General features: G+C 41.5%; 1 protein-coding gene across 3 annotated transcripts; it reads left to right on the top strand.

Annotated features, from left to right (window-relative positions):
* Positions 1–339: 339 nt before the first annotated feature.
* NONO (non-POU domain containing octamer binding) lies at positions 340–14,666 on the top strand. Of its 3 annotated transcripts, XM_088028737.1 has the most exons (13): positions 340–582; positions 2,071–2,160; positions 2,249–2,372; positions 6,681–6,840; positions 8,011–8,204; positions 9,415–9,716; positions 10,515–10,610; positions 10,805–11,001; positions 11,343–11,427; positions 11,832–11,934; positions 12,521–12,560; positions 12,789–12,898; positions 13,650–14,666. In XM_088028737.1, the coding sequence occupies exons 4-13, from the start codon at positions 6,690–6,692 to the stop codon at positions 13,782–13,784; spliced, it is 1,413 nt and encodes a 470-aa protein (XP_087884863.1). In that variant the 5' UTR covers positions 340–582; positions 2,071–2,160; positions 2,249–2,372; positions 6,681–6,689; the 3' UTR covers positions 13,785–14,666. The 3 variants fall into 3 exon arrangements, with proteins under 3 accessions (XP_087884863.1, XP_087884864.1, XP_087884865.1); XM_088028738.1 differs by lacking the exons at positions 2,071–2,160; positions 2,249–2,372; XM_088028739.1 differs by lacking the exons at positions 340–582; positions 2,071–2,160; positions 2,249–2,372 and having other exon boundaries at positions 6,168–6,840.
* The last annotated feature ends 18 nt before the right edge of the window (positions 14,667–14,684 follow it).

Below are 14,684 nucleotides of genomic sequence, written 5' to 3'. Positions count from 1 at the left end.
TAAGGAAAAGGCTACATCTACCACACGGAATACAATGACATTGTTACTCTTGCCTCTTGCACAGGCGCAGTGCAGGAGTTCTCAGAGCAGCCTACGCGCACGTTTTCTCCCCTTCTCTTTCCACTTTCCTCTCTCTCCTTTTTTGCCGTCTCCTTTGCCTTTCCCATCACTTGGTTTTTCAGTCTTTCCGTTAGCCCGCTGATGCCTCTCCTTCCGACCCTCCATCCCCCTCCCTCCCTCTTTATCCCCCTCCCCCTTCCTTTTCCGTCTCGAGCGGATGGCAACTTGCGCATGCGCATTAAGTAGAAAGCCTCGCTCTTTGTCCCCATCTGTCGTTCACACGAACTCAGCTCTTTCGCGTTCGGTAGCCAATAGGATCGAAGGAATGGCGGAAAAAGGATTCCGCCTCCGAAGATAAACCTTTATTGGCAAGTCAGATAACCAATCAAGAACACCAGTTTGTACCCCTTGGGAGGCACCGAGCTCCGTCGTCTCGTTTCCGGCGGTCGCGCGCTCTTTTCTCGGGACGGTAGAGGCCGTGTAGCGTCGCCGTTACTCTGAGGAGAGAACAGTCGGTAGAGGGTGAGTTTTGGGACGACTTAGTTCTTGTTTGAGAGGGGAGTAGGATTTTTTGCGACAAGAGGCTAGGGCGAGGCTAGGTTTGGAGGGAGGTTGGCCGTTCTTTCCAAGGCCCCTTGAGGCCTTGTCCCCGCCGCCACACGGCCTCCTCAGCCCACCCGCAGGGGCCCATCGCTCTCAGCTCGCCTTGTTTTCTGCTTTAAACCTGGCTCCAGTTGCCTTTCCCGCCCCGTTTCTTTGTGCGACTCATCTTCGATTCTGATCCCTGTCAGTAAGTTCCCCGGTCCTTTAGCCGCCCTGGGCCTGAGGGTGTGGGGTCTATTATCCGAGAGCCCTGAAGTCGCGGCTGGAGGAGGAGGCGCTTTGTCGGCGCTCCTCCTCTCGGCCTCGCGAGGCCATTAATTCAGAATGAGAAATGGGGGCCCCCCCCCGAGCGATGTTTCTTTGTCAAAACTCTAAGCTGGGAAGTTCATCTGCTAGTCCAGACCCCGCGGCTTCCCTAGTCTGGTTCCTGTCTTTTTTTCTTTTTTTCTTTTTTTTTTTTTTAAGTCTTGTTGCCTAGCTACTCGACCCATTTATAGCATCACTTTTTAAAAATGAAAATTAATTTTATGGATTTCCTGTTGGGTATCTTCCACTCGGGGAAGCTATCATTTTCAACTGAAACCTTTCTTTGTGTTCTTAACGGAGAAGTTGAGGTTAGAGACGACTTGGAGGTACTTTGCTATCTTCAACAGAAGTTGAGGTAGGTAGGTGTACGGGGTAGGGTTGCCAGATAAAATACCGGACGCCCCGTTAAATTTGGATTTCACATAGACAGCAAAGTATTTTTAGTATACGTTGCATGGGACTTAAATACTAAAAGATCATTTTTTAAAGTCTGAAATTCAAATTTAACTCTACGTTGTGTATTTTCATTTGATAAATCTGGCAACTCTCGTGGGGGGTACTGGCTAGATTTATGCAGTGTCTTTGTCCAACTTACTATTGAATGAAAGAAACGCCTGAAAAAGGACCTTACCATATCAGTGCATTCTACAGCTTCCAGGCAGGTGCATATCCATGCAGCCATCTAGGTCGGTAGATTTTTACCAGCTTCCACTTAAAAAGTTGATCCTTTTCCTGAAAACTGATTTCAGATATGTGTGATGCAGTGTTTGGTCTTTGTACCTAAACCACATTTATGCAATCGTACTGTGTCCAGTAGCCCCAGTCTTTCTAAACCAGCAGTACATACTTTCTCTCAAGAAAAATCCTTCATCAGGGTTAGTCTTTGGGACAGATAAACAAATCCTTGATGCTGATCTTTGTGCTTAGTTCTTAGAGGCCCAGTGGTTAAGGGGCAGTGAATTTATTGCTCACAAGAGATTCCTGCACGTACTTCCATATTATGTTGGTGGTCATCATCAGAAATAAGTGATAGGGACAGTATTACTGAGTACTTGCTACTTTGTGGGCACTGTTTTAAGTGTTTTATACAATATTATTTAGTCTTCACCGTTGAATGCCTTCTTGGGAAAGAGTAAACTGGAAGGAAGGATTGTAAAGATTAGCATTGTGGAGACATTCAAAAACACAAAGGTAGGCGATTTGATTGTAAAAAATGATTTTTGCTAGAATCCGAAAGAGAGGAGGAAGAATGTAATTAATGATATTTGTCTAACTACAGCACCAACTGAATGCAGAAATATGGATAGTGGTTGCCAGCAGGAACATGTGCTGTGTACGCAGTCTCATTTAGTCCTTAAAATAACCAGCCCTGTGAAGTTGCCGTTGTTACCCCCTCCTTACAGGTGAGGAAACTGAGGCTCAGAAGTTAGGTGACAGTCAGTTTGTTGGACTCTAAACTTTGAAATCAAGCTGAGTTTGATTACTAAGCTTGTAGCTTAGTGATGAAGAATGAGCTTTAGAATTAAATAGATGCGAGTTCCACTCCTTGCTCCATCATATTTGGGTAACCTTAGATGGGCATCAGTTTTCTTATCCAGGAGAATAATAGTTTTGGGCACTAAGTGAGATAATGCAGACTTAGCACAATGCCTGGCATATAATGATCGGTAAATATCTGATATTATCATCTTAACTACCAGGCTACACTTTCTAAAACCAAAAATAACCTCCCTTGAAGTGATCTTACATGGTTTAGAACATTCTAGCACTTTTTCTTCAAGGAAGTAGATCATTTCTGTTAAGAAGTTGTAAAATGGCCTTTTTGAAAAGGAGTGGTGAAGTTTGGTTAAGATGTATATACAGAATTTTTAATATTTCAGTCTTGAGTGGAACTCTGAGGATTTTTATTAATGTGTAAATATAAATTGTGGATTCCTGAATGGGATGCAAGATACTGAGGCTGGGGCCACTGACTCCCAAATTAAAGGCTGGAGAAAAAAAGGTTCCTTGGATTCTAGCCAGGGGTAAGAAGGTAAGAAGACCTAGTTGGAGAAATGGCTGTGAAGATAACTCAAGTTTCAGCTATAGGCCAATTTGGAGTCAGGGAAGGGAGGTGTTTGATAGCTGGGACTCAGATAGTTAAAGATCTGATTCTAATGCCAACCTAACCCCATCCCCACCGGTTGCTGGGGTAGACTTCATAAATTTTGTATGTTTTAATTTCCTGTTTTTATGTCTTATTTTTAGAAACATGATTTCCCTTTTTTTTTTAGAGGTAAAAATGCTGCACCATGGGTAAGAGTAATAAAGATAGATGCAATTATTCTAATTTTAAGAATTTATTATAAGGAAATAGTTAACAAGAGCTATAAGCAAGAAGATATTTACTGCATCATTCTAATAGGAAAAAGGTGAAAACAACCTAAATGTCTCATAGTAGGTGGTAGTTTAGTAAGTTAGTATATATCCACATGGACTTTGTGTAGCTGTTAAAAATTATAAGTATGTTGACATAGAAGTGAAGAAAACCTGAACATACAATGGTGCAGTATAGCAGCATTATATTGACGTAATAATGTATGTTTTGGAAGGTAAATAAGTGAAAATGGATATTGTGGGAGGAATATTTACTCATGGATGTGCCCAAGGCTTAGCTATGAACATTGTTTATAAATAATAGTGAAAAAATAGGAAGAACCCGAGTGTCCAACACAGTAGGTGCTTGGTTGACAGCTGAATACTGCATCCATTAAAAATTAATGTAGAAGAAGAAAAATGTAGAAGATTGAGTGACATAAGAGCTCTCATCGTGTAATAAAGTAGAAAAGGCAAGTTGCAAAATAGTTTTTATAGTATTTCATTTAGAGTACATGTAAATAAATCAGTGACCAGAAGGGTAAATGTTAACTGACTTCTGGTGGTGGATTTTTATTTAATATTTTTGTTCCTAAGTTTTCTATATTAAAGATAACATTTTGTAATAGGTACCTTGTTAATGAGGAACATAAAATTGATGAAATGATACAAATAAGATTCAAGTCTTGGCTTAAGTGTCAACTTTCCAGTGAGGCTTACCTCAGCTCTGTTTTAAAATTGCAGTCTTACCAGGCGCCTGGGTGGCTCAGTTGGTTAAGCTTCTGCCTTCAGCTCAGGTCATGATCCCAGGGTCCTGGATCTAGTCCTGCATCCAGTCTGCATCAGGCTCCCTGCTCAGCGGAAAGTCTGCTGCTTCCTCTACCCCTCCCCCCTCTTCGTGATATCTCTCTCACATAAATAAATAAAATCTTTTTCAAAATTGCAGTCTTACCCCTTTAACTCCCTATACACTTTGCCCCAATTTCTCTTATTTTCTAAGAGCATTTACCTCTCATTAAGTACTATGTAATTTAATTACGTGTCTTTTTGTCTTGCTAGAAGGTAAGCACAACTGAAGGCAAGAATCTTTGCTTTGTTCATTGATGCATCCCAAGCCCCTATAGTAGTGCCTAGCAAATAGTAAGCATTCAGTGAATATTTGTTGGGTGAATTAGTAAAAATAATAAAATTAGTAAACAATGATCATTAATCTGTAAACAGGGCAGTTTTCATTTTTGCCTGCCTTCTGTTCCTATTCTACATTCATGCATTTTTGAGGGGAAAAAAGCCCACCCTTTTCCTGTTTCTGGAAACTTTCCCCTTTTGAAACATCAAACATTTTTCTTTTTTTTAAAGATTTTATTTATTTGAGAGAGAGCACGAGTGTGGGGAGGGACAGAGGGAAAAGCAGACGCCCCACTGAGCAGGGAGCCCGATGCAGGGCTCAGATCCCAGGACTCTGGGATCATGACCTGAGCTGAAGGCAGACGCTGAACGACTGAGCCACCCAGGCGTCCCAAAACTGAAAATCAAACATTTTTCACATTTACATGGTCTTCATAATCTTTTTAAAAGATTTTATTTATTCATGAGAGAGAGAGAGAGAGAAGCAGGCTCCCAAGGAGCAGGGAGCCCGATGCAGGACTCGATCCCAGGACTCTGGGGTCATGACCTGAGCCGAAGGCGGACGCTTAACCATCTGAGCCACCCAGGCGCCCCTTCATAATTTTTAATGCTGTGTAACACTGCACTGAATAGATGTACCGTAATTTATTAAAAACCATACCTCTCATTTTGGGTATTTTAAGTCATTACTTTGTTACCATAAAGGTCATCACAGTGATTATTTCATGGATGTAGTTTTCAAATTTTAAAATTACATTCTTTTGGGGGGGGGCAGAGGGAGAGGGAGAGAAATCCTAAACAGGCTCCATACCTAGTGCAGAGCCTGACATGGGGCTGGATCTCAGAACCCTCAGATCATGACCTGAGCCAAAATCAAGAGTCAGACGCTTAACCTACTGAGCTACCCAGGCGCCCCTAAAATTATATTCTTAGGGTAAATTTCTAGGAGTAGAGTTTCCTGAGTCACAGAATATGAACATTTTGATAGCTTTTGTTATTACTTGTTTTATGAAACAGTTTGGGTATAGAATTTGATAATTGTTTTAGTTTTGGAGGGATATGATAAGAAATGTATCAGGAAAGCTTGTGTAAGTATTCTCATACACCCATCATCCAGAATCAGTAGTTATCAAGTCATCACATTTTCTTTGTCTGAGAAATCAGTTTTCTTTATTTTAGAGGAATCATATAATGTTAACAATAAATGTTCATGAAAAGGTCCTTCTCTGCATTTTTCCTTCAGCTAAATTCTGACTAGAGGGTCTTGTGTTTAGGGGAAAGGATTTAGGATTGGCTTTGCCCTTTTATTACTGGAGAACAGTCCTTAAATGAGGAAGATGGTCCTCAGCTTGTTACCAGTAAGAAAGCAGTAAGAAGATTTTCGTTTTAAAGCCATCAACTCTTGAATTCACTCTGGATTGTACCAGGAATTTTCATTTTGTTTTCTTTTAATCTTATGTTGATTTTTAGGTGAGATTTAACATTTTGATTGTATATTCATCTTTTTTATTTGATGTTTTCATTGCTTTGATAGTCATTTATCTTTATTGTGATTAATAACCATGTTTACTGAATGCTTACTATATTTCAGTACTGAGCTAGTGTTTTCACATATTTATGAATCCTCATAGCCATCTTGAGAGGTAGGTATTTTTATTATTCCCTTTATAACAGCTTAAATTTGTGCAGAAGTGATTTACTAAGTAGTACATAGCTAGTAAGTGAGTACTAGGATCATGCTTCAAATCTAAGTATGTCTAACTCCACAGCCTGTACTTTTTCTACTGTTCATTCCACAATATCTACTGTAGGTTAGGACTGCAAAGTGCCAGATAACAAGATTTAATAGTTTTTGTCCTTGTGATAAGTAGAATCTATTTCCCTCGTTAAGTTTTAATATTATGATAGGGCCACATTTTAGGGAGTAGCTTCTTTGGGGAAAGTAGTTTCCAATTAATGTATAGAATTAGTGAAAGGAAAGTTTCTTCAAGCTACTTCTGTGCAAGTTGTTCTCGTTTAGTACTTGTCTAGTTTCTGTGTGCTACATAACTGCTAATGTCTGGTTCTTTTTAGGTTTTTGAGTGGTACAACTTTGCCATACTTGTTCACAATAACCAGTCGTTTGAATCTGGCAAAAGCCAGGATATCAGAGATGATTAGTGACATATAAATCATCAGGAAGGTGACTGATAAGCCCTGAATGTATTTGACAGTCCACATTTTCCTTTTAGGGTGCAAAAATGCAGAGCAATAAAACCTTTAACTTGGAGAAGCAAAACCATACTCCAAGGAAGCATCATCAGCATCACCACCAGCAGCACCACCAGCAGCAACAGCAGCAGCCACCACCGCCACCAATACCTGCAAATGGGCAACAAGCCAGCAGCCAAAGTGAGTACATGCTTGTAGGGGGGTCAGAATAGCTTCCCTCTTGGGAAAGGTTTCTTGGTTTTTAGATTAATCTCGGGCTTATAAAGGAATAAGCCTTTGTGGCACACCTTTTGCTCTTTTTTCCCCTATTTACCTCTTAATTAATACATCTTAGGATAGAAAAAGGGTGATTCCCTGAAACAAGGAACAGACATGTTGGGTAGCAGATGAGTACAAGTTGCTGTGCTGTGTTGGCATATTCTGCCAAATAGATGTCTGTGTGTTTTACCTCAGAGCTTCGTTCTTAGAGGTAATCGTCAGATGACTGGTAGTTAGAAAATACAGAACAAGTCTTTAAGGGAAAAGAAGTCTGGTACTGAGTGTTACACTTTCAGCCCGTGGTCTGTGCCAATCCGTTTTAATCAGAGTAAACATTCTTTAAAGGCATGTTCCATTCATTCTGCAAACTTTGAGCACCTATTGTGTGCCTCTAAAACTAGAACCAACCTCAGCCCTCTTTTATTTCCAGAGATCCCTACAAAGAATACTGTTTCCTAACTCATTTCCTTTCATTCCATTAACCTAAGCATGAAAGAATGGGAACTGTTAAGATTATGAAGATTGGTGAGAGATTGGGAAAATGGAGCAATTATGTTTCAGTTTTATTTTTTTAAAGATTTTATTAGAGAGCAAGCGAGAGCGCATGAGAAGGCGGAGGGGCAGAAGGAGAGGGAGAAGGAGTCTCCTCACCGAGCAGGGAAGCCCAATGCGGGGCTTGATCCCAGGACCCTGGGATCATGACCTGAGCCAAAGGCAGACACTTACCTACTGAGCCACCTAGGCACCCCTATGTTTCAAATTTAAAAAACTGATCTCTTCTGGCACAAGTCTCCTTGACTTGCTTAATTTTCTCTTTGACCAATAGCTTCTGTATTGTCTGTCTTTCTCTCAGTCCGGGTGGCTCCTGGCCCCTAGTAGAGCTCTTGAGAAGTACTCCCAGATGTCTGCATACCGCTCTCACATTTTAAGGGCAATTTACTGATAAGTGGTTAGTGGATAGATTGTATTGGGAAATGGTGTTTTTCTCTACAGCAATTAGGTTTCCTAATCTAGCAGCAGTTGTAGCTCTTTAAGAATGTGACTGTAGATCTCTTTGCCCAATCTTTTGAGTGACTGTGTGTATTCTCTCAGATGAAGGCTTGACTATTGACCTGAAGAATTTTAGGAAACCAGGAGAGAAGACCTTCACCCAACGTAGCCGGCTCTTTGTGGGCAATCTTCCTCCTGACATCACTGAGGAGGAGATGAGGAAACTATTTGAGAAATATGGGAAGGCAGGCGAAGTCTTCATTCATAAGGATAAGGGCTTTGGCTTTATCCGCTTGGTGAGCAACCGTGGGCTTTTACAGTATATGCTCTAAAAGGTGGGGAAGTCGGGGAATGATGGATATGGAAAATGAGGCAGTGGATATAAGTCTCAGGTGGTCTGTTTGTTAAATGTTTAATAGTTGTAGTTGGTAGAACAGGACAGAAGATAACAGGTTTTATTTTTATTTTTCCTTACAGGTTTTTGTTTTGTTTCAAGGACAACATAGGTTTATTTGTCTAGGACGCTGAGACTAAACTATGCCCTTTGGAACTTTTGTTTTAAGTAGTAAATTTCAAACATACAGAGGTAGAGAGAATAGTATAATGAACCTATAAATAAATACTCGATGCCCAGCTTCAATAATTATCAACTCAATTTTATTTTATCTTAGTAATGATTAAAGTTTATATACTTTATTTCCTAAGTTCTTGCCTATGTATTGTCTCACTTAAGACCTTTTAAAACCATGAGGGGACAGTTTTATTCATATCTATTTTTTTTTAATTTTAAGTTGTGCTAAAATATACATAAAATTTATTATTTAACTATTTTAAGTGTAGATCTTTTTCATAAAGACAGATTTGATTAGGAAGCATATTTAAGTATATGAGGGAGGAGCTTTTTTAGGCATTATCTACATAAACAAGGAATATAAGGTGTTAGCAAGTTCACTAGATGTGGTGGTCAGAACTAGTTTTCCTTCCAGATCTACCACTAACTCAAGATTACACGGGCAAGTCATTTTTTCTGGGGTTCGAGGTTCTTCTTGAGTAATATGAGAGGGGCTTCCCATTAGGGTCTGTGGTTCTAAAGAGGTCTCAATGGCGGGCATACATGATTCTCATTAAACTTGTATGTAGCTAGCTGAAATTGTAATACTCTGGCTGCTGTATTGTAAGGGTAGGTTTTAGGCTGGTCCTTGTCCCAGTGATCCGTTACCACTTGGGGAGAATAACCTATATGATACTGATGACCATGTAAGTGGTATTAACTTCTAGAATTTCCAGTTGATTTATTGCAAGGCTGTCAGAGCAATTAGACTATCCAAGAGTTATCTGAAATACGTAATTTCGATTCTTTCAGTACTATCAAGGTTTCTTTGTGCGTTGTCAGGGGTTTGGGGCGGGCAGACATTTTATATTGGGCTATGCTACTTTAGACTCTTGATGGCTGTGCCTGTGGTCTTTGTCAAACTTGAGTTATTCTAACTTTCCTCTGCTTCCTAGGAAACACGAACCCTAGCGGAGATTGCCAAAGTAGAACTGGACAACATGCCACTCCGTGGAAAGCAGCTGCGTGTGCGCTTTGCCTGCCATAGTGCATCCCTTACAGTCCGAAACCTTCCTCAGTATGTTTCCAATGAACTGCTGGAGGAAGCCTTTTCGGTGTTTGGCCAGGTGGAAAGGGCTGTAGTCATCGTGGATGATCGAGGAAGGCCCTCAGGAAAAGGCATTGTTGAATTCTCAGGGAAGCCAGCTGCTCGGAAAGCTCTGGACAGGTGCAGTGAAGGCTCCTTCCTGCTAACCACGTAAGTGAAGGGCTGCTTTTAGAAATAGACCTTAGATTGCTACTTCCTTCAGGTGTGGGAAGGTAGCCTCTAGGAACCATGCTTTTGTGTTCACTTAAAGACGGTGGATACTAATTCAGCTTTCTAGTAGGGTTCTCAGTGTAATCTTAAATTAATGGAAATAATATGAGGATTAAGAAATAAACCTTTCAGGAGCGCCTGGGTGGCTCAGTTGGTTGGGTGTCTGTTTGCCTTCGGCTCGGGTCGTGATCCTAGCCAGGGTCCTGGGATCGAGCCCTGCGTTGGGCTCCCTGCTCCGCGGGAGGCCTGCTTTTCCTTCTCACTCTCCCTCTGTGTGCGCTCGCTCTCTCTCAAATAAATAAATAAAATATTAAAAAAAGAAACCTTTCAGTCTTCTAGTAGGCTATCATTTAATCAGTGTTAAATCTCCCCTTTGAAGTCTTAGAACTCTGAAAAGTTGTTTTGTGAATGTAGCCTCTCTGTTTACTTCAAGTCGTTGTCTGGGGTTTTACAGATATTGGATATTTAAACTGCACTTAAGTATCCTATCTACTTACTTTGAACATCTTTAAGGCTGTATTCTGAGATTTAAAGCTTCATTCCATGCTATCAACCCCAGATTCCACACGATGTCATTAAAAGAACTTGGTTACTTGGGGCTGGGTGTAAAAATTCCTTCAGAAATATGTTTAATTATCCAGTCCTGATCCTTGTCTACTTTATTGTGCCAGTGGTAGGTATAGGGAGGAAGCCTGGTGCAGGGTATAATTTGCTGGACACTGAGCTGCTTTCTTGCAGATTTCCTCGGCCTGTGACTGTGGAGCCCATGGACCAGTTGGATGATGAAGAGGGACTTCCAGAGAAGCTGGTTATAAAGAACCAGCAATTTCACAAGTATGTGGTTCTGACAGATTCCCTGTTAGGTGCTTGTCTGTTCTTAAGGAAGCTTGTAAAGGGATGTGTAAAAGAGGCAGGTCTTTCCTATAGGTATTCACTGGCAGCCATGATCTTGGCCCTCAGGAGGAATGCAGTGCTTAGTTGGGGGAATCTTGGACAAAGTTTTAATAACCCAGGAACCTTGTCTATAGGGAGCGAGAGCAGCCACCCAGATTTGCACAGCCTGGCTCCTTTGAGTATGAGTATGCCATGCGCTGGAAGGCACTCATTGAGATGGAGAAGCAGCAGCAGGACCAAGTGGACCGCAACATCAAGGAAGCTCGTGAGAAGCTGGAGATGGAGATGGAGGCCGCTCGCCATGAGCACCAGGTCATGCTAATGAGACAGGGTGAGTGTAGACCTGTAGGTCTTAGACCTAGAACAAGAACAAAATGACTTTTTTTCAGGAATTTTTTGTATCAGTTGGTAGAGAAAAGCCTAAATCTCTGCTTTTATTCTCTGAAATATTTTGTTGATCTTGGTAGGCAAATGAGCTTGGAGATGTGACAGAGAATACTGGATTCTGTGGAGAAGGAAATAATAGGTTTGACTTCATTTTTGGAATCTGGATAGCTCAGATGGCCATGCAGGGATTATATATCCCCTTTGCTTTCTGGATCTTTATGGAAAATTATTGAGTCTATATGAGGAGAATGAAAAATACTCTGAATCAGTCTACTGTTTTTGTAGATTTGATGAGGCGTCAAGAAGAACTTCGGAGGATGGAAGAGCTGCACAACCAAGAAGTGCAAAAACGAAAGCAACTGGAGCTCAGGTAACTAACTCCCAAACCCTTTTTCTCTGACAACTCTAAGAGGTAATGTCTCACTCCTATTTCCTACTACCATGCTACTTCATGCATTTGTAAATATTTCCTGGATGCTTCTCAAGTTCTCCCTTTGGATGGGAAATGTTTCAGCTGCCCATGATTCTAGGAATTACCCAGGATTGCACTAAAGGGAAAGCAGCTGAGTGCCGGTGTTGTGAAGCTCCTTTCCGAAAGAACTTTTTTTGCCCTGAATGATAGGTTTGGCTTGTTTTAGGGCTGGACACATTTAACAGTGAGTTTCTTGCAAAGCTATGATAGTCTCCAGTAGGTTCTTGATCTCCTCCCCTGTTAAGAGATAATCTGCTCAAGTTCTGGAATTGTCTCTGCTAAATACCTTGGTGACTCTGTAGGCAGGAGGAGGAACGCAGGCGCCGTGAGGAAGAGATGCGGCGGCAACAGGAAGAAATGATGCGGCGACAGCAGGAAGGATTCAAGGGAACATTCCCTGATGCGGTATATCTCCCATGTGCCCATGATGTATTAGGCCAGTCATGATACGACAAACCCACCATGAGTTGTCCACTAGGACTATAAAACATACCGGGTTATGACCAGTTTTTATATTCTGTGAAACTCCTTTTAGAAAGAAGAATTCATAGGAAGAAAAGGTAAGGTTTGAAGGGGAGTTCTTGCCTCACAGGCAATTTAGGATGAAGAGCTAGGGCCAGTGTTAACACTTTTTGGACTCAGTGACTGCACGATGAAATATATCCAGTCCTATAGCAGCCTTAACTAGTTCTCTGATGTCCTCGGAGTTGTTGCACAGATTGAGGTCCTAGAAGAAGTCAGCTCTCTCCCCTTGCCTTTTACCTCTTCTGTTCCTAATAGGAGACTCTGACTTTTGTCCTTATAGTCCTAACCTTGAATTCAACTGCACACCTAGCAAGGAGACGTTGGTTTTCCTCAGCTTGGCCTCAGTGTACTTGGGAGGAATGTGTTATCACTCTACTTGCTTCCCTTAATATGTGGTCCTCAGTGTATTGCGAATGGTAGAATGCAGTGCTGTCTTGGACTGTTTGGAGTATTTCTTATTTTTCAGAGAGAACAGGAGATACGGATGGGCCAGATGGCTATGGGAGGTAAGAACTTAGGAGGTTAGTGGCTCTGATTTCCTTTTTTCTATCATTTCTGGTGAACTATGTGGCTTCTCAGGCATAGTCCAGATTTAAGGGGCTGACATTTCTGGGAACATCGCTTTTTTGGGGGGGGTAACACGTCCTTAGCTCAGAGGTCTTGTTGAATTGTTTTCTCTTGCACAGAAAGAGACAGTCTCTGTCTCCTGTACTGATCACACTATTCTGCTTTAGGTGCTATGGGCATCAACAACAGAGGCGCCATGCCCCCTGCTCCAGTGCCAGCAGGTACCCCAGCTCCTCCAGGACCTGCCACTATGATGCCAGATGGAACCTTGGGATTGGTAATAAACTGCAGAGCTTTACAGTAATTCTAAATGGTGATAGGAGAAAGGACTTTGCTTTCAGTCCCTGTGCCTGCCACAATTTTGCTACAGATAATCGGGTTTTAGGGCCACTGTTTTCCATTAAATGTAACCTCAAGGTCTTGATTTTTGAATCTTGAACAAACCCAATCTCAAACTATACTTTGTCTAGGAGTTAAGTAAATGCCTTTGACTGGCCAGTCTGTTTAGTTGCTACCCTGGGTTAATGGAGGTAACAGGGGTTTGGTGGGTTTTGTTTGTTTGTTTGTTTTTGGAGGGAAGGCAATGAAGGTTAGGTATTATCACATAAAATAGATAGGAATCCAAAAGGCTTTATGGCTCATACAGTCCTGAGTTACAGTTCTAGTGTCAAAATTTTAAAACTGGGTGCGCTTAAGGTTGCTGAAGAGTGATGGCTTGTCCTTGTCACTATACTTAGTTCAGGAAAAGGGACTTAGGTGGAACTTAGTCTGGGACTTTACTATGTAATATTATTTAATGAGTAGGAATTGGGATAAGAAGATAAAGATAGAATAGTTGGGTGGGTCTGTAATTCAGATAGCCTTCTTTTCAGGGATATCCACTAGAGTTCTAAACAGGCTTAGTCTCCCCTAGCACATCAAGAGCTTTGAATAGTCGGTGGAAATGGCCTCCAGGGGCGGGATTACAAATGGGTGGGAAGCTTGGGACATAGGTTCTACTGTAACATTGCTCTCTTTTTCTCTTTAAGACCCCACCAACAACTGAACGCTTTGGCCAAGCTGCTACAATGGAAGGAATTGGGGCAATTGGTGGAACCCCTCCTGCATTCAACCGTGCAGCTCCTGGAGCTGAATTTGCTCCAAACAAACGTCGCCGATACTAATAAAAATTTCAATGTCTAGTTTCCCAAAAACCCTTAAAAGAAGGACCCTTTTTGGACTAGCCAGAATTCTGCCCTGGAAAAGTGTTAGGGATTCCTCCCAATAGTTAGGTCTTCCTTGCCTGTACTACTCTGAGGGAGTTTGCTGGAGGCTGAGGGCAAGGGAGGGGCGATATTTAACAAATCAGTTCTGTGTGGTATATCGTTTAACTAATTGATTTTGTATGGTGCATTCCTGAAGTCTCATGTGATTGTTGAGGGCCTATGGGGGGGGGACCATGGCAAAATGGATCCAGTTAGAGCCCCCATTAATCTTGATCATTCCATTCTTTGTCCATCCTGTTCTATTTGGTTTCTCATTATACCCTCCAAACCCCAGAGACACTGCCACATACACCACAAAAACAAGCATCCCCCAATGACCTTAGCCCCATTGTTCCATTCACTCGCAGGTTTGAATTCAGGCAAATGTCCACAGAGGTCACAGACAGCATACATACGGTTCTGTTATATCCCATATATTACCCCTTCATGTCCTAAGGAAGACATTTTCTCTTAGAGATTTTCATTTTAGTGTATCTTTAAAAAAAAATCTTGTGTTGAGTTGCCTCCCATCTTTTTTCTTGGGTTAGGACAACCCAGGAACGGCCCTTTTGTGTCTATGATGTTGCTGTTCACAGCTTTTCTTGATAGGCCTAGTACAATCTTGGGAACAGGGTTGCTGTGTGCTGAAGGTCGGACAGTAGCTCTTAGCCTTGCCTATCGTAGGTAGTTATGCTGTGCATTTTTTTTATTGGTGTACCATGTTTGATTTGTCCCTGATACCTTTGGAGTTTTTCTGAGAAATGGAGCAGTAATACAGCATCAACTTATTAAAATACGTTTTAAGCCTTTTAATTTTCT

This window comes from Eumetopias jubatus, unplaced genomic scaffold (assembly GCF_037043125.1).
Source record: "Eumetopias jubatus isolate StellerSeaLion01/CBP00866 unplaced genomic scaffold, mEumJub1_p1.0 scaffold_11, whole genome shotgun sequence".
Classification (NCBI taxonomy): domain Eukaryota; kingdom Metazoa; phylum Chordata; class Mammalia; order Carnivora; family Otariidae; genus Eumetopias; species Eumetopias jubatus.
Note: the sequence above shows the minus strand (reverse complement) of the source record. Positions and strands in the feature narration are given on the sequence as shown.

What these genes read in the sequence shown, in the direction of transcription:
- NONO (XM_088028738.1), top strand. Translation starts at nt 6,690, where the DNA reads ATGCAGAGCAATAAAACCTTTAACTTGGAGAAGCAAAACCATACTCCA. An exon ending in GCAACAAGCCAGCAGCCAAA is followed by an intron (nt 6,841 to 8,010) that starts GTGAGTACATGC and finishes GTATTCTCTCAG; the next exon opens with ATGAAGGCTTGACTATTGAC. An exon ending in GCTTTGGCTTTATCCGCTTG is followed by an intron (nt 8,205 to 9,414) that starts GTGAGCAACCGT and finishes TCTGCTTCCTAG; the next exon opens with GAAACACGAACCCTAGCGGA.